At 42.3% G+C, this 20,014-nt stretch overlaps 1 protein-coding gene across 3 annotated transcripts in view; it reads right to left on the bottom strand.

Annotated features, from left to right (window-relative positions):
- LOC131221331 (tobamovirus multiplication protein 1-like) overlaps positions 1–20,014 on the bottom strand; it is a 72,284-nt gene that overhangs the window by 35,839 nt on the left and 16,431 nt on the right. For all 3 annotated transcript variants that reach the window (XM_058216549.1, XM_058216547.1, XM_058216548.1), the window contains 5 exons: positions 14,702–14,794; positions 14,514–14,585; positions 13,076–13,148; positions 12,841–12,886; positions 12,615–12,678 (listed from right to left, as the gene is read on the bottom strand). In XM_058216549.1, the coding sequence (XP_058072532.1) occupies positions 12,615–12,678; positions 12,841–12,886; positions 13,076–13,148; positions 14,514–14,585; positions 14,702–14,794 (348 nt within the window). The remainder of the gene's footprint in view (positions 1–12,614; positions 12,679–12,840; positions 12,887–13,075; positions 13,149–14,513; positions 14,586–14,701; positions 14,795–20,014) is intronic.

Consider the following 20,014-nt stretch of genomic DNA (forward strand, 5'->3'; position numbering starts at 1 on the left):
GGGGATATAGATGCTGTAATTAGGGGATATAGATGCTGCTGTAATTAGGAGATTATGCTATAATTAGGGGATATATATGCTGCTGTTATGCTGTAATTAAGGGTTGTAATTAGGGGATATAGATGCTACTGTTATGCTGCAATTAAGGGTTGTAATTAGGGGATATAGATGTTGTTGTTATGCTGTAATTAAGGGATATATTGTAAGTAGGGAAAATGATTTCTATATAAGAAAAGGACCACTCAATTGAGGGTTATTGAGCAAATCTGACAGCTCCTACCCTAGCTGGGTCGGTGGGTGCGAAGCTACCAATCCTGCCAGATCAATCGACACGTGTCAAGTCGACTCCCGATCCTATTTTCATCGCTCTAACCATATTAGGTCGGGATTTCGATGCAGCCCTCACTACTAGCACGTCAAAATCATCGAATCCTCACCGTTCTTTCGACCCGGGGCTGGTTTCAGGATTTTCCACACGTTTGCCAGGTATGTCCTCACATGCAAATGCTATTCAAAAGTCTACCAACTGGATATCTCCTTTCCTGTGTTCGCTCCCAACTCTCTATCGCTATTACTTGAGGACAAATATGGTAGCGAGGACGCTATCGACTCTCGTTCCTAGTTATCAGACGTGGCCGTCTCGCCTAATCCCTAACATCTCCCTCAGCGTCACATGCAGACTCGATGTCCGATCATATGTTAGCAGTCCTCTTCCAGGAAGGCATGGACAAAGAAATCATTGAAGCGGAACCTCTTCAGATCAAGGCGGGGTCGTCATCAATAGAGGAGGGAGGCGACTCCGGAGGGCAATTGGAGGGACCAAATCACAGGGCCAAGCTGATTGAAACGATACAGAAGAAGAAATGGATCAGAGATGCAATGGGCCATGTTGGCAGAGTGATTGGAGTCTCTTTCAGCGACCACCTAGAAGATTTCATGACTCTGTTTCATTGCATAGAAGATCGCGGAAGACCGATATCGAAGATCAATACACCCAGGAAACGGCCCTATAAATCCAACAGTAATAGGGAACTCCAAAGTCTCACTCTAAGTCCCTCTTCCAGTGCTCGATTTGATTTCATAGGCAAGACTAAAGTCCTACAGGGAGGCTCAGTTCAATGACAGAAGCAAAGCAGATGTGATCTGCTTGTAGGAAACGAAGGTGCAAAACTGTAATGACAAGCTTATGGGAACTCTCTGGGGGGCTAAAGATGTGAAGTGGGTGGCCCTAGATGCAATAGGCAAATCTGAAGGCATTCTAGGGGCTTGGAAATCGTCCAGATGAGTCCTCATGGATAGTTGGACAGATGCTTTCTCAGTTTCGGTGATTCTAAAAGACTCTTCCAATGATTTTTCCTGCCTCATCACGTCAGTCTATGGTCCCAATCAGGATGTTTTCAGATCTGAGTTCTGGAAGAATTTGAATGTGTCTAGGCAGAGATTCAGTGGCCCATGGTGTGTAGGAGGAGACTTTAATATTACGCGTAATGTGGAAGAAAGATCCCAAGGAGGTAGGGATTCTGCTGCAATGCGTCGTTTTTCAAAGTGGATTGAAGACCAAGCTCTGGTTGATCTTCCTTTGTCCGGTGACAGATTCACCTGGTCTAATGATAGGGATAATCCTATTATGTCAAGACTAAACAGATTCCTCGTCTCTCCTGATTGGTTGGACAGTTTCCCGCGAGTCGCGCAATCCGTTCTTCCCAACCCTGCATTGGATCATTAGCCCTATTCTCCTTGCTGTGGATGAACGGAATTGGGGCCCTAAACCTTTCAGGTTTGAAATATCATGGCTGCAAATTGATGGCTTTCGTAAGAAGATTACAAATTGGTGGGCAGAGTTCAGTGTGGAAGGCTTTGCAGGATTCAAACTCAGTTCCAAACTCAGAAAGCTAAAACAAAAGTTAAAGACTTGGAAAAATCAAGAACTTTGGAAAAAAGACGAGAAAACGAACTCCATCTTGGGAGAACTTCAATCATTAGATCGAGAGATGCAGGATGGTTCGAAAACTGCTGTCTCCACATCCAGGAGAATTGACCTAATCCAAACTTATTCCGCTATAATTATGGAAGACGAAGTTCAGTGGAGATAGAGATCTCGTACAAAATGGATCCAAGAAGGAGATAAAAATACCAAATTCTTCCATTCTATAGCAAGTGCTAGAGCAAGAGTCAATAAAATCAGCAGCATTTTGGTAGATGGAGTTCGCCTAGAAGAGCAAGACGCAATTTCAGAAGAGAGAGTTCATCATTTCAGTAACTAGTTTCGGGGTGAAAATTGGGAGACGCCAAAACTGGATCAGCTTCCCATAGCATCTCTTTCCGAAGAAGACGCAGGTGTATTAGAATCCCCTTTCATGATGGACGTGGTGAAAAGGGCATTGATGGATATGGGAGGGGATAAGGTGATGGGGACATCATGTGCAACCCCCCCCCCCCCCCCCCCCCACACATATTCAAGGAGGAGGAGGGCCCCACTATCGATTTGGATCGATGACGAAATCTTTCAAGGGCCTCACAATTAGGGGTTGTGCTATAGAGCATTGGAGTGGATCCGATCATCATATGGATTCTACTATCGGATCTCATGATCATGGCCCACTATCCTCTATGATCTAGGATTTTGAGTTTTGACTATTCTCGTTATTAGAAACATCATGAACGGCTTTGATTGCGTAGATTAGTTATTATTTTATTTACTTTAGCTTTAAGTATTAGTGTGCGCACATGGCGCAAGGGTAAAATTGTCTTTTGGGGTTTAAGGTTTTCTTATAAATAAGCAACCCCATGTAGGTATTTTTCAATGAAGTTTATGAATAAAAATTCTGCGTTTTTTTTCTTCTCCATCTCTTTAGGTTGAAGAATCGAATTGGGTGTGAAACCCTCCCTTCCTCGAAGGGCTAACTGCCGTGGTGCAAAGCCACAACCATCCCATATCATCCCCACTTCTTTACACCCCACATTCATCATCTTCTACATCCCTCCCATCTTCAGATTCACCCTTTCTTGTACCTAAGTTCTCTTCTACAACAGATTTTCAGATTTTGGCCCATAAGAGGGGCTAAAACTTCGACGGAGCACCACGCACAAAGCGTGCATCAGATCAACACAAAATTTGGTATGGAAGCAGTCCTACCCTGGCCGATCCTAGCCTAGGAGTCGCTTTCCGACTTTATGGGCCCCACACACGTGCGGACGAGTGGTCACGGACGTGCGCCCAGGGCCAGTTGTTGTCCACACACGTGGCTCATCTCAGGTTCCATCTTTCCTCTATTTCCCTCCTCTTTAGCCTTAAATCCAAGCCCTTAACCCTAGAGAATCCCAAATCCCAATTATTCCCAAATTTGCAAACCCTAGATTTTCCCCCGAATTGAAACATGGTGAATCTCTTGAATTGGGGAACAATCCTTTACAAGAATGGATGAATCTTACACTCCTTTGGGCTTGTTTGGTTTATAATTTTATTTGATTCAGCCCTAAACTTGTGTAGGCTTGGACCCCCATAGATTCCCCATTTTGAATATTTGATCGTATGTAAGATGTGGAATTTTGTGATTGTTTAAAATTGGTATGATCTAAAGCTTGAACTTTTGCATGTCATATTTAATTTCATGTCCTACATCAAATTTGGTATCAGAGCTTAGGTTTATTTTTATAGGGGAATGCATTGCATGCTTAGGGTTCAGTTTATTTGTCCATTATGCATCAAGTCTCCTCATATAGGGCTGTTTAGGACTCATAATTCACAATATGGGTTGCTGAATTTTCTGTTGTCAGAAAATCCACAAATTTCATAGCTAAATTTTCTATTAACAAATTATTTGGGCAGTTATATTGCTAGAATTTTAGTAGCGTTGTGTAGTTTCCTTCATATAGAGTCCTATATGATCATTTAGTCCCATTTAGATGCATATAGTTGCATTAGAGGGTCTTTGAGTTGAGTTAGTGGTTGTATGCTCACACATACTGGTCGTCGTTTTGGTTTGCACCCTACGCTAAACATGGAGCAACTGCAAGAGTCCATGAACAACATAACCCGGCAGTTTGAGTCTTTGGATAGGCGCTTGAAACAACGAATTGACCAACGTTTGGATCAGCTTAATGTGCACGTTACCCAACTAGAGACCTCCACCCAGGCAAACCCCGCCATTAGGAAAGATGTCCAACCTCAAGCAGGTGGTCAGGAGGATAGACAAGGGAATGGGGGAGGCCAAAGAAATAGTCATGGGCGCGCACCCGTGCATCCACCCAGCGAGGGGCATCATGATCATTATGACTAAGATGCGCAACTCCTCAAGGAAGAGGCCCCTACATTTAATGGCCACTTGGACCCTAAAACTTTTCTAGATTGGTTTGCAAACATGGACCAACATTTTAAGTGGTACGACATATCGGATGCTCGTCGAGTCCGATTTACCAAGATGAAGCTTGTGGGCCAAGAAAAGAGGTTTTGGGCTACTGTGGAGCGAAAAAAAGGTTGAGAGATCCCCCAATAGTCCATTGGGGAGAAATGAAAGAAATTCTAAAGGAGAAGTACTTCCTTTTCTCTTATCACTTAAGGTTGGTTGAAGATTAACAGTCTCTTCGACAAGGCACCATGGGTGTGACTGAATACATTGAGAAGTTCGAAAAGTACTTGACCCGGTGTGAAGTTAAAGAGGATCCCATACTCACTCTTGCTCGATTTAAGACGGGCTTCCGTTCTGACATTAGGAGAGAGTTGCTCGCCAAGGACATAAACACTCTTGAACAAATATATCAAGTAGTGTTAGAGGTCAAGCAATACCTCAAAGCATCTGTGGGAAAGCAGTTTGTCTCGTGATTCTGGCGCGAAGGCTAACCCTTCTGGGGCTAAGCCTGACACTGGATATCAATACAAGCCTTCTAGAAGTTCTCAGTCTAGGCCCAAGGATGATAAGGGTAAAGGAATTGTCAAGTCTAGCTCGCGCAAAAGCAATGCGACTAGGTGTTTTATATGTCAGGGATTTGGTCACTTTGCCAACTAGTATGGCACGAAAGAGGGCACCAAGGTGTTCCTTATTGATAGGCAAGTAGAAGTAGTGCCCCCAGAAAGTGACGGTGAGGAGGAAGAATATGAGCCAACAGAGATCCTTAGTGATGAGGAAGAGGGAGCGCAAGAGTCTGCGACCCTTGCAGTTGTGCATTGCGCCTTTGCCCAAGCAAAGAATACCGATGATTGGCGCCACAACACGATCTTCTATACCTACGCAAAATGTGGTGATAAGAGTTGCAAGATGATCGTGGATAGTGGTAGTTGTGTCAATGTAGCATCAACTGGTACTGTGAGCCGTTTGGGCTTGAAACTTAAAGCCCATCCTCAACCCTATAGAGTGTCTTGGGTTGATGAGACTTCCATTCCAGTCTCGCACCGTTGCCTTGTTCCTATTCAGTTTGGATCATATAAAGACACTCTAGTGTGATGTTGTTCCCATGGATGTTGGCCATATCATTTTGGGTAGGCCCTGGCTCTATAAAAGGGATGCCACCATATTTAGTCGTTCGAATGTGTATACATTCTGCTTTGAGGGCAAGAAAGTCAAGGTAAATCCTCTCCCACCTAAGAACACAACTGGAAAGGAGTCCACCACAAAGAGTGGTATGAGCGGCTCAAAGGAATTGAAGGAATAGAAGTCCAAGTCTAAGCCTCTCCATATTCTAAATGCAAAGATTTTGAGCGAGAGACTGAGTCGGACTCGGTGTACGCCCTTGTGGCTAGGGAGAGTGCACCAGAGGCTAGTGTAGAGTTATCCACTGAGGTCATTCTAGTAGTGGATGAGTTTCGTGATGTCTTTCCTGATGATCTACCAGATGAGCTTCCCCCTATGAGGGATATACAACACGCCATTGATTTAGTCCCTGTGGTAACTCTACCAAACCTCCCTCATTACAAAATGAACCCAAAGGAGCATGCAGAGTTGAAGAGGCAGGTTGATAAGCTCCTAGAAAAGGGTTTCATTCAAGAGAGCATGAGCCCATGTGTCGTGCCCGCCCTTCTTACACCTAAGAAGGATGGGACATGGAGGATGTGTATTGATAGTAGGGCCATCAACAAAATCACAATCAAGTATTAGTTTCCCATACCGCATCTTAATGACATGTTGGATATGATGGCCAATGCTACTATCTTCTCGAAAATTGACCTCAAAAGTAGTTATCACCAAATCCGTGTACCCCCTGGCGACAAGTGGAAGACGGCCTTCAACATGAAGGATGGGTTATACGAGTGGCTAGTCATGCCTTTTGGGATGACTAAGGCCCCAAGTACCTTCATGCGTATACTGACCCAAGTGTTGAGGCCCTTCATGGGGAAGTTCCCGGTCGTCTATTATGATGATATCCCGATTTATGGCATGACTAAGGAATAACACCTCAATCATTTAAGGCAGGTTTATGGGATCCTTAGAGTCGAAAAAATGTATGCCAACCTAAAGAAGTATGCGTTTATGTCTAGCAGTGTTGTCTTCTTAGGTTTTGTTATGTCAGTTGAGGGTGTGTCGGCGAATCCCGAGAAGGTCAAGGCCATCATCAATTGGCCTGAACCGCGCAGTATTCACGAGGTGTGCAGCTTTCACGGCTTGGCCACCTTCTACAGATGGTTGGTTCATTCGAGGCTTCAGTTTCATTATGACTCCCATCACGGATTGCATAAAAAAATAAGAGTTTCAATGGACGAATGCAGCCTCGAAGGCCTTCAAGGAGATAAAGGTCAAGATGACCGAAGCTCCAGTTACACAACTTCCGGATTTTTTGAAAGTTTTTGAAGTCGCATGCGACACGTTAGGAGTCGGCATAGGAGTACTTAGTCAGAAAGGGCACCTTGTCGCCTTCTTTAGTGAGAAACTGAATTAGGCGCAGCAAAAATACTCCACCTGTGACAAAGAATTCTATGCGGTAGTGTAATCGTTGCGCACTGGCATCATTATCTATTGCCGTAAGAATTCGTCTTGTTCTCAGATCACGAAGTCTTGAGATATCTGAACTCTCAGAAGAAATTAAACCCTAGGCATGCCAAGTGGGTCCAGTTCCTTCAAGAGTATACTTTGTGCTTAAGCACAAGGCCAGTGTAGAGAATAAACCTGCCGACCCGTTGAGTTGTTGAGTCACGTTACTCAATTTCATGAGTGTCAAAATCACAGGGCAAGAGTGTGTCAGAGAAGATTATTCTGAGTGCCTAGATTTTGAAGTTGTGTACGCATCGTTGTTAAAGAGTCCGTTAGGAGCTGGCAATGAATATTTGATATTGGACGGATATTTGTTTAGGAGTGACCGTTTATGCATACCTCGCACCTCCCTCTGCAATTTTCTTATCTAGGAGTTACATTCAGGACGGGTCGCGGGTCATTTTGGTTGAAACAAGACCATTGCCCTAGTGGAGGATAGATTCTATTGGCCAAGTCTCAAGCGAGACGTGACCAAAATTATAGGACAGTGTCGTACTTGTCAACTAGCAAAGCAAAAAAGGCAGAATATGGGGCTATACACACCTTTGCTAGTTCCATTCGCCCCTTGGTAGGACATCAGTATGGACTTTGTGCTTGGGCTCCCCAAGACTATTCGGAAACACGATTCCATATTTGTTGTCGTGGACCGTTTTTCTAAAATGGCCCACTTCATCCCTTGTTCGAAGACCTCTGACGCATCTCATGTTGCCAAGTTGTTCTTTAGTGAGGTGGTCAAGCTTCATGTGTTACGCAAAACCATAATGTCTGACTGTGACATGCAATTCATGAGTTATTTTTGGAAGACACTGGCATATGATGAGTACTAGGCTCCAATTTTCTTCTGCCTACCACCCGCAAACCGATGATCAGACTAAGGTAGTCAATAGGAGCCAAAGAAATTTGCTCAAATGTTTAATGGGGGAGCACATTAGGACGTAGGACACTGCACTACCTATCACCGAGTTTGCATTTAATAGTTCTGTCAATAGATCCACAAGTTTAAGTCCTTTTGAAGTCATCACTGGTTATAAACCGAAACCTATTGATCTTGTCCCTATGTCCCTGTCCCATAGGCCATCAGAGTCTGCAGAATCCTTTGCACATTATATTCATTCATTGCACCAAGAAATCAGGCGAAAGTTCAATATTAGTAATGAACATTACAAAATTTCTACAGACCAACATAAACGATTCAAGGAATTCAATGTAGGGGACTATGATGGTTCGTATCAGGCTAGAGCAGTACCCTCAGGGAACCGTTCATAAATTACACACGCGTAGCACTGGACCATTCAAAATTATAAAACGAAATGGTCTCAATGCGTATGCGGTAGATCTTCCACCTTCCATGGAAATTATTTTCACATTCAATGTGGATGATCTAGTTGCATTTCAGAGGACCACTGATACATTGTCCAGCCTTTCGCCTAACCATCCTGATTCCCCAGACCTTTCCCTTGATCCATGACCCCTTCCCGACCCATCTTCCCAGCCTCTACCACTCATACCTACCCTTCCCACACCCAGAGAGGAGATAGAGAATATTCTAAACATCAGATAGTATCGACGTTGGATGGTGGCTTTCAAAAGTTCTTTGTCAAGTGGAAGTCACGCCCAGCTTTAGACAGTATATGGCTCACTGAGGAGGAACTTCAGAGACTTAATCATGACATCTTGGAGCGGTTCAGGAGTTTTGTTTTGCCAATGGAGAAACCTTCACAGCCGGGGAGAGTTGATGGGGACATCATGCGCACGCCCCCCCACCCTACGCACATATTCAAGGAGGGTCCCACTATCGATTTGGATCGACGACAACATCTTTGGAAGGCCTCATAGTTAGGAGTTGTGCTATGGAGCATTGGAGTGGACCCGATCATCATATGGATTTTACCATCGAATCTCATGATCGTGGCCCACTACCCTATATGATCTAGGATTTTAAGTTTTGACTATTCTCGTTATCAGAAACATCATGAACAGCTTTGATTGCGTAGATTAGTTATTATTTTATTTACTTCAGCTTTAAGTATTAGTGTGCGCACATGGCGCAAGGGTAAAATTGTCTTTTGGGGTTTAGGGTTTTCTTATAAATAAGCAACCCCATGTAGGTGTTTTTCAATGAAGTTTATGAATAAAAATTCTGCGTTTTTCTTCTTCTTTATCTCTTTAGGTTGAAGAATCGAATTGGGTGCGAAACCCTCCCTTCCTCGAAGGGCTAACTACCGTGGTGTGAAGCCATAACCATCCCAAATCATCCCAACTTCTTTACACCCGACATCCATCATCTTTTACATCCCTCCCATCTTCAGATTCACCCTTTCTTGTACCCAAGTTCTCTTCTACAACAGATTATCAGATTTTAGCCCATCAGAGGGGCTGAAACTTTGGCGGAGCACCACGCACAAACCGTGTATCGGATCGACACAAAATTTGGTATGGAAGCAGTTCTACCCTAGTCGATCCTAGCCTAGGAGTCGCTTTCCGACTTTATGGACCCCACACAAGTGTGGACGAATGGTCACACACGTGGCTCATCTCAGGTTTCATCTTTCCTCTTTAGCCTTAAATCCAAGCCCTTAACCCTAAAGAATCCCAAATCCTAATTATTCCCAAATTTACAAACCCTAGATTTTCCCCCGAATTGAAACATGGTGAATCTCTTGAATTGGGGAACAATCCTTTGCAAGAATGGATGAATCTTACACTCCTTTGGGCTAGTTTGGTTTATAATTTTATTTGATCCAGCCTTAAACTTGTGTAGGCTTGGACCCCCATAAATTCCCCATTTTGAATATTTGATCGTATGTAGGATGTGGAATTTTGTGATTGTTTAAAATTAGTATGATCTAAAGCTTGAACTCTTGCATGTCATATTTAATTTCATGTCTTGCATCATAAGGCCCCTAGCCCAGATGGTTTCCCCATCCTCTTCTTTCAAAGCTTTTGGGAAATGTTAGAAGGGGATTTGATAGACTTTGTTAATGAATTCCATGATAGAGGCCGTATCTCTAAAGACATAGGGTCTTCCTTCATTGCGCTAATTCCCAAGATCCCAGGGGCAACTCCTCGCTAAGGTCCTGTCTTCCCAGTTAAAAGGAGTCATTGGAGCTCCAATATCGGATAATCAAAATGCCTTTATCCTGGGACGTCAGATTGTGGACAGTGCTCTCATAGCTCTCGAATGTCTGGACTCCACTCGTAGATCCAAATCCAAAGGTATTATTTGCAAGTTGGATATTGAGAAGGCATATGACCATGTCGATTGGGGATTCCTTTAATATATGCTCAAGCGGATGGGGTTTGGTGATAGATGGAGAAGTTGGATAGGTGAATGTGTGAGATCGGCCTTTTTCTCGGTTCTTATCAATGGTTCCCCAAAAGGCTTCTTCAATAGTTCTAGGGGGCTTCGTCAAGGAGATCCCATCCCCTTTTTTATTCCTAATAGTTGGAGAAGCTCTCTCTAGAATGTTCAGGGTCAAACTGAAGGTGTGTTCAATGGCTTGAGAGTGGAAGGTATGTTGGCCTCAGATTTCTCATGTTCAGTTTGCAGATGAGACACTCTTATTTTGTGAAGCTGACCAGTCCAAAGTAAGCAACTTGCGGACGATCATTAGATGTTTCGAGGCAGTGTCAGGCTTGAAAGTAAACATGGCCAAATCCAAGTTGTTTGGAGTTAATATAAAGGAAGAAGAAACAAAGCACTTTGCTGAATTTTTCCGTTGCTCGGCAGGTTCTCTCCCATCCACCTTTGTCGGCCTCCCTGTATGCATTGGAAAGCCCCCAAAGTTCTTATGGGACAAGGTCATAAACAGATTTGAGTCATATCTTTCGAGATGGAAATGCAGATCTCTCTCTTTGGGCGGGCAGATAACACTCATAAAGGCAGCTTTGTCGAATCTTCCCCTCTACTTTATGTCCCTGTTCAAATGTCCGACATCGGTTTTGGGTACTCTTGAAAGGCTCAAAAGGGACTTCTTGTGGTATGGAAAGGAAGACAAGAAAAAATTTCACTTGGTCAAGTGGAAGGAGGTTTGTAGTCATATTAATCAAGGAGGGGCAGGTATAAAAGATCTTAAAACCATGAATAGGGCACTTTTAGGCAAATGGACATGGCGTCTTGGTTCTGAAAGCGATTCTCTTTGGAATAAAATTGTTAAAAGTATGGTCATTCGGAAGGGGGATGGTGGACAAAGGATTCCTCTTCTTACAAAGCATCAGCCCTTTGGAAAGGAATTCTTTCTATGAAAAAGGAGATTCTAAAATAATCCCGCATCGCTATCAGCAGCGGAAAACGTACTAGGTTTTGGAATGATATTTGGGTTGGGGACGTCGCTCTTAGAGATGCTTTTCCTAGAATTTACAGCCTTGCCTCTAACAAGGATATCATGGTGGAGGGTTGTTACTCAGTTATAGGGGGAGAAGTGGTGTGGAATCCGGAGTGTAGATGAAACCTTTATGATTGGGAGATCGAAGAGTTCATAGCTCTCATAAACAGCATTCAAAACAGCAACCTGGATTGTAGTTCCTCTGACAGTCTCTTTTGGCGCACCGACAAAGCTGGTCAGTTTTCAGTAAAATCCTTATACAATATCATTTCCAGTCAGCCCTTGTCAGTGCAAGAAGACATTTTCCCTAAAGTTTGGAAACTTCACACTCCTCCAAAGATTGCAGCCTTTGGATGGTTGGTGGGTAACAAAAAGGTCCTCACGGTGGACAACTTGAGGAAAAGGGTTATGTGTATCACAAATATTTGTGTGTTGTATGGCTGATGCTGAATCGGTAGACCATCTCTTCATTCACTGTCCTTTCTTCCAACTGATTTGGATTTACATTCTATCTCGCTGGTTTTTCCGGCTGATGTCCGTAGCCTCTTTCTAGCTTGGTGTGGTGCTTGGTGTGGCAAGAGGCAATCCAAAATCTGGAGAATCTCCCTTCTGGCAGTTTGGTGGTCTATGTGGGAAGAAAGGAATGATAGATGCTTCAATGGGAACTCTTAAGTCCATAGAATGTGTAGTTCAAAGGGTGATTTATTTCATAGCAGAATGGTCTGCTTCTGTTGAAAAGTTTCAATCTTGTAATCTTTCTTTTTTGGCCTCCTAGTTGTTCCGCCTTCTCAGCGGATCAGCGGCCTTTTCTTTGTTTCAGTTCCTTTTTCTTTCCATGGAATTTATGTTACCTTTCAAATAAAAAAAGAAAAGTAGGAGGGCCATGATATTAGATATGGAAAGACAGTTATGAGAACTTCAGCCAGGTTTTTTTAGCAGTACATTTGTTTTGTAAACTGTGGCCCACCTGAAAAGTGGACTGACCTGATTCTTGGGCAAGATCATCTACATAGTGGTATCCCTCTGATGGATTGGATCTTGTGCCAATGCACAATGCTGCCATGTGTGGCATGTACATGACCAGCCTTGTACATGCATGTAGGCTTAGTAAAGTTCCACATATAAATACAAACATATAGGCAAATATATAATTGCATTGGTGTGTACACGCACACTACATATTTGAATTTTGTGGTGGCTTTTTTGCACTAGAAGTTGAGAATTTTCAATGTTAGTCAACCCTACCAACTAGAAGTTTTAACCATGTTAGATGCTAGCAGTTGCTTCTCAAATGGGGTGAAATAATTGACAAAAGAGAAGAACACACCTCCTGAAGTTTCTTCGTTCGCCCTCTTGATTCTATTGGGAAACGTTTCAGCATGAAGAACAATCTGTTACAGGTCATTGACATAATTGCATATGAAGCAAAAGCATAAATAGAGCTATGATGCCATAAACGGCATAAGTAGAATCATAACAGATTCTTGCATTAAAAATTACATCAGAAGCTTCTGTGTGAATCCTTCCAAAGGAAGATAGACACAAAATCTCACCTTCCACCATATAGCAGGAAACCCAGTGCTGCAATAAATGATACAACTGGGAAAAAAAAAAAGAGGTGCACTTCAGAAAAAAATTTTAAAAAAAAAAAAAAAAAAGAAAAAAGAAAAAAAAAGAAGCATGCCAGCATGGTGCATGCATACATTCTAACAGACTTTACAAAACACAGTTGACAAAAATGAGCAATCTCAAAATAAAAAAATAAATAAAAACCAAAAAGAAACTAACCTGCAATAAATATATTTCCAATGGTCTCCACAACATTGTTGTCATTTATCCACAGAACAATCCAAATACAGACCTGATGCCAAGAGCTGTCTGCATAAGCATTCACAGAAGAAATAGAAAATAGTTGCATTGCCATCATATTGAAAGGGTCCATTTGGATGACCCCAGATCAAAGCGGAATGGTTATTGAAACTGGAAAGGTTATTGACCAATTTCAAAAGGTGGTTTGGGGCAGCAAGCGAAACTGAAACTGCAGTGCATGGTATTGGTTTTTCCACCTTTCCCCTCCAAAGTGATATATTCCCCTTTCAGGTGGCACTTGAAAGGAAATGGATGAGGATTTCCTCGGAGAAGAAACCTACCTTCCCAGCTACACAAGGTAAATCCAAACGTACCCTAAATTGGTAGAATGAAGAGTGCACGGGTGCTAGGGTCACTACTACTCTGTTGACTTTTACAAATTTGTTTAAATTTACCTTCTAGCTACTTGAAACTCTCTGTAACCCCAAATATAACAGGAAAAAAAAATGATGTCAAGGGATGGAAATGAAATGGAAGTCAAAGGCTCACATGAAAAGGAGAACTCTCCACATTAACCCTGATAAAAATGGAAAAATGAAGTATAAGAGAACGTGGATACTCTGTAGTTTTTGTATCCATAGAGGGATAATCTGACAAAAACATGCACTTCCATTAGTTTGGTCATTTACAAACATGGTTCTAAGAATTGTACGACACGTCGCAGTTTCGTCTTTTGTTGTAACAGTTCAAGTCCCAAACAGGGACACACCACATACCTAAAACCGAAGCACCCACCCGAAACTTCAGACGAGTCATATCCGGTTTCTTGGATAGGAAACCAGGTAATGCAAGGGCATTTTCACACTGGGCTCGAGTGGGGTGACCTGTGGGATGCGGGGGCACACTCGGGGTGGGCAGCCCATGTGAGGCAGGTGGCTCGTGTGAGGCAGAACCCATGTGACGTGGGGCTCAAAAGGGGGTTTGGTAGAGGACTTAACCCATGGTACATGGGGCCTGGGCTATGAGATAAATGGATTGATTCGCCACGCTCTATCAATCAAAGCTTTTAGAGCAAGTGATTAGTTGTCCTGCATTAAAGCAGTACCAGAGCAGGAGGCCTCGTGTTTGAGACTCCTCACCGAAGGTGATTAATGCAAGAGCATTTTCACACCGGGCTCGAATGGGGTGGCCTATGGGATGAAGGCCCCCACTTGGGGTGGGCAGCCCGTGTGAGGCGGGTGGCTCATGTGAACAGCTCATAAATGAAATAATGCATTTCTATTGAAAATTCCAGAGTAGCATGGAAGCATTTGGCAACCAGCTCCAGTTTCACAATAGTGAATAAAATCTAGTGCACATGTTCAAGCAGATTCATGCAGATTCCTTTGTTCAAGCAACTGAATTGACGAAAGCTCACCTGTACAAAATATATTCCACCATTAACCGAAAAATATACCATTCTGAGCTTATCTGTTGGAAGACTTCTTGCCTAACACCAATAAGGAAACAAAAAATAAGCAATACCCAATTGTTGCAAGCTGGTTGCACATCATCATAAAAGCACCACTAGGCAAAAGAGAACCAAGAACCAAATTTCATACTTGCCTGATTATAAATCTCTACCCAAAATAGGATAAGCAGCGTGTATGTAGAGAAGAACAAAATGCCAGGAAGATTCAACAAAACCAACATAAATACCTGATTCAGGTGAACATCAGTTTCCATACTAAGGGAAGAGATTCCAGCATTGGAAATTGAGACAGATTATGAAACAACATGATCAACAGGAGCCAACTAAAAAAAAAAAAAAAAAGGAGACCTTTTCACAGTGAAATTCACAGCATTTGGAAATCAGTGAATACAACTAATGGATTTATATGTATTTTAGCTGCAAAGGTTGAGAAAAGTATTGTCACAACCACTAGAATGGTAGACCATCAAGAATCACCAAGGAGCTTTGAAGCTGGGGAAAAGCCAACTGAACGGTTTGGCCTTGGGCTGCTCCAGCTGTGCCGGGAACTAGAGGTAATCAGTACAACTACCACCCTTGTAAGTTGACATAGAGTAACTTTTTACAACTACAGGTGGATATTTATCAACCCGCCTAACAACATTTTTTCCCTTCTACATATCAAGATTGTGTCAATTCTAGTTCTACTAATTTAGTTGTTGTAAGATTCTATTATATTCGAGTAGTCTTTCCGTTATATTAGACAAAACAGGTTTTGTTTTAATCCAATCCATGTTTGGATTCCTCAGGAAGATTGAAATACTCACGAACTTGAAAATATACAACTATACATTATGTACTGTTGGCGAACCATGATAGACGGTGATGATCTCATGTGTGGGCCCACTTCAAATGGAGATCATGGTTTCTATTGTTTCATAATAGTCCTTAAAGGTGATGTGTGAGAATAGAGTTAAAGTTTTGTACTTCCATGTGAATTATGAAAGCCTTAATGATAAGGGCGAGGCTAGGGGTGGAACTACATCTTGAGCCTTCTCTCTCTTCCTTGTTTCTCCTCATCAAGGCGTCCCGTTGCAGTAACGGTAGGCGTAACGGTGCCCACCCTTACCTATACGGTGTAACGGTGTAACGGCCGATACGAGAGAGAGTAACGGCTGTTACGCCCCCTGTATCGGTCAGAAATTTATTTTTTTTATCAAAAAAATCTTTAAAAATATCTATTAGAAAAATCTAAATATTCCAAAAAAGCATTCATTTATGATTTTGAACATGTTTATGGTAGTATAATGGTCCACTCTTTGGCAAGGTGTTCCGTAACGAAAATGTTGGCCGTAGCGGCTACCACCGTTACCTTTAGGATACGGGGCATAATGGTCGTTACGGTCTCTCTTATTTTTTTATTAAAAAAAACCCCTGAAAAACCTATATCTGCCCAGTAATGTTGATTAAAAAGTATGAAAAACCTATATATGTCCCGTAATAGACCATTACAGGGCTATTATGGCCTTTATAGGGGACGTAACGTGCCATTAACGGCAATTACAGGTCATTTTTTTCCATAATGATTGTTACGGCCGTTACAACCCCGTAACGTGTAACGGTTGCCACCATTACCTTTACGTAACGGCCTTTACGGCCTTTACGGCACACCATGCTCTTTGCTGAGAAAATTGTGTCAAAAAGAGCATATGTAACTAACATCTCAATACAATCTCAGATAGACGAATAGTGGGTGAGGCCCTGAACATGGAGCCCACCTTGATGTATGTGTTGTATATCCATGCCGTCGATCTATTTTGCTAACTCATTTTAAGGCATGGTCTAAAAAATGAGGCAAATTCAAATCTTAGGTGTACCACACAATAAGAAATAGTTGTGATTGAATGTCCACTATTAAAAACTTCCTATAGTCCACTATAATATTTATCGGCCATCCAACCTGTTGATTACGTTATAGACCTGGATGAAGGGAAAACACAAATCTCAACTTGATCCAAAACTTTTGTGGACCCCAAGAAGTTTTTAATGGTTAGCGTTCAATCACCATTGTTTCCTGTGATGTGGTCCACCAGCCTCCTTTTTTAGCTCATGCCAAAGTGATTTGGCAAAATGGATGGACGGCGTGGATAAAACCCATACATCATGATGGGGCCCAGATAGCACCGTAGAGTAGCGATTGTGTCTAGGCAATTTGTGTGGGTGAGGTTGTGAGCATAGGGCCCACCTCAATGAATGTGTTGTATATCCATGTTGTACATCCGTTTTTCCATCTCATTTTATGGAATGGTCCCAAAAATGAAGCAGGTGCACATCTCAGGTGGACTGCACCACATGAAAAGGTGGTCGTAGAACACCCACCATTAAAACTTGCCAAGGTCCAATGTAATGCTTATTTGCCATCCAACATGTTGATAAAGTCCAATGGACCTGGATGAAAGGGAAAACACAAATAGCAGCTTGATGCAAACCTGTGGCCCCCAAGAAGTTTTTAACGGTGGAAATTCAATCCATGTGGTCACTTGAGATTAGGATCTGCTTCATTTTAGGGATTATGCCCTAAAACTAGCTGGAAAAACTGATGAACAAAATGGATATACAACACATACATCAAGGCGGGTCCCACAAAACAATGCGTGCATTTAGCATGAAATACCACCGGAGTATTTTTGTTTTTAATTTTTTTTTTTTAAAAAAAACATGGCTATGAAACAGCCACATAGCCTCCTCTCGTTTAAAGAGGAAGCGGATTGGTTGGTGTACCACACACCATCGATGTGGCTGGTGTGTTGACGTCACCAAGTTATGTGGGTCCCATCATGAGGTATGAGTTATATCCAAACCGCCCGTCCACTTGGTGAGCTCGTCGTAAGGCATGTGCCTAAAAATAAGACAAATCCAATAATCAAGTGAATCACACTGTAAAAAGTAGGGGAGGATTAAATGCCTGCCATGGAAACCCTTTTTGGGGTCATAGAAATTTTGGATCAATATGATGTTTTTTTTTTCTCTTCATCCAGGTCTGTGTGACCTTATGAATAGATTGGATGGAAAGTAAACGTTACAGTGGGCCCTACGAATGTTTTAACAGGGAAAATCATTGTCCCTACTGCTATTTGTGGTGTGGTCCACTTGAGCCTTGGAAATTGCTCATTTTTTGGATCAAGATCTAAAATGATCTCGCCAAATGGATAAATGGTGTAGATATGATAAAATATATCATTGTGGGGCCAATATAACTTTGATCTCCTTTGAACCACACATCAGCGCATCTTCGCATGACACGTACCCACACCAACCAATCCACTTCTGTTTGAAGAGGAGAGAGAGTGTGAGGGAAATTGAAAAAAAGAGGGGGGAAAAGAGGAGAGAGAGAGAGGGAAAATTGAGAAAAAGAGGGGGGGAAAAGAGGAGAGCAAGAGAGGGAGAGAGTGAGGGCATCGCAGCCAGAAGAAGAAGAAGCGGAAGCAGATGAGGATCCATAGCCATGGTCGTAGCAGTAGCATGGGCAGCCACAGCAACTACAGCCATAGAAGCAGCATCCGCAGCCGCAGTAAAAGAAGAAGAAGAAGTAACGAAGTAGGTAAGTTGTTTTTTTCTTTTTGGAATTTTTTTCATTTACTTTTCAGTTTTGTTTTCTTTTTCTGAAAACACTGATACGGGGTAATGGCCATTATGGTCTGTATCAGCTGCTATGGTCTGTATCGGCCGTTACGGCTCCATAACGGCCGTTACGGTTTGCTTTTTCAAGGCCAACTCGTTTCAACCCCGTAATACGTAACAGTATATGCTATTATCGTTACATATTGGCCGTTACGGCCGATACGTAACCGATTTGGCACACCTTGCTCCTCATATTCTCTCTCCTTCTCAATCTCACTCAAGGAACATGGTATCAGAGGCCGTAAAAGATATGGTAACTTGTTCCTTCCCCTTTCTTTCAATTTCTTCCTCTTTTCTTTTTTTTTTTTTTAAACTATTGAAAATAAGCTTTTTAGTAATATTGTGTTTGTTATTTTGTTGTAAATATAGATATTTGTATTTATAAAAATTATCTAGAGAAAAATATTGAAAAAAGAAATACTACAATGTGTGCGTGCATGTGTGTGTGTGTGTGATGATTCCTATCGATCTGAATAAGAAAAGATAACAAAAAAGGAATCATTCAACGCATATCTAAAGAAATTCGCTGTGAAACGAGTACTACTACAATGTGTGTGTGTGTGTGTGTGTGTGTGTGAGAGAGAGAGAGAGAGATGGTTCCTGTTGATCTGAAAAAGAAAAAAAAAAGGAAAAGAGCGAGAGAGATTATTTCGTGCAGTATACATCAATCGCATTGATTCAATGCATATCCTAGTTGTCCATTATTTTATTATTTTTTTAAGGTAACTAATTTGATTAGAATGTGCACAAAATGTGAAAAAGAATACAAAAAAGGAAAAAAAAAGAAAAGAAAATTACAATCCCATGAGTGCTATTAGGACACAAGCATCCAAGTCCTTAAACCCAAAAGCCCACTGTACTACCCAATGCATTGCCTTGCGAAAAATCCGATCTTTTGGTTCCACTCTATTCTCAAAACAACACCTATTTCTCTCTCCCCAAATGGCCCAAAGGGTGGCCCTCCCCACCAATCTCCAAAGGACGCAGATTTCCTGGGAAAGGCTTTCGCAAGAAGTTCGTGCGCTAGAAACTTAGTGGGGCCCACCGTGATGTTTGTGAGAAATCCACCCCGTCCATCCGTTTTTTGAGCTCATTTTAGGACATGGGGCCAAAAATGAACCGGATCCAAGACTCAAGTGGGCCAAAAATGTGAGGATTGAACGTCCACAGTTGAAATATTTGTGGGGCCACGGAAGTTTTGAATCATTCTAATATTTGTGTTTTCAATTCATCCCAGTAGTAATGAAGTTATGAACAGTATGGATGGAATGTAAACATCACTGTCGACCCCAAGGAGGTTTCAACAGTAGGAATTTCGCCACCCACCTTTTCCTTTAGTGCAGCCCACTTGAGTCGTAGATCCTGCTCAATTTTGGTCTCAAGTCTTAAAATAAGCTCACAAAACAGATGGACGGGGTAGATTTCTCACAAACATCACAGTGTGCCCCACCTAGGTTTCCAACGCAGGAAATTCCTGCGAAAGGCATTCGCAGGAAATCTGAGTCCTCTCCAAACTACCTTGCTGTCTTTACCGATACTGCCATCATGCCACAATGCTAGAAAAGAAGGGAGAGAACATGGCATCACCCCAGTGACATTAACGGTGAGAAGAAAGCTATAACAAATCTTCTTCGCAAAAGGACAATGCAAAAACAGATGGTCCACCGACTCGACATCTCTCAAGCACATAATGCATATGTTCAGAAGTGCCAAGCCTCTCTTGCAAAGATTATTCACATTTAGCACCCTATTCCTGCCTGCCAACCAAATGAAAGACATGACCTTTG

The sequence above is a fragment of the Magnolia sinica genome, chromosome 12 (assembly GCF_029962835.1).
Source record: "Magnolia sinica isolate HGM2019 chromosome 12, MsV1, whole genome shotgun sequence".
Taxonomy (NCBI): domain Eukaryota; kingdom Viridiplantae; phylum Streptophyta; class Magnoliopsida; order Magnoliales; family Magnoliaceae; genus Magnolia; species Magnolia sinica.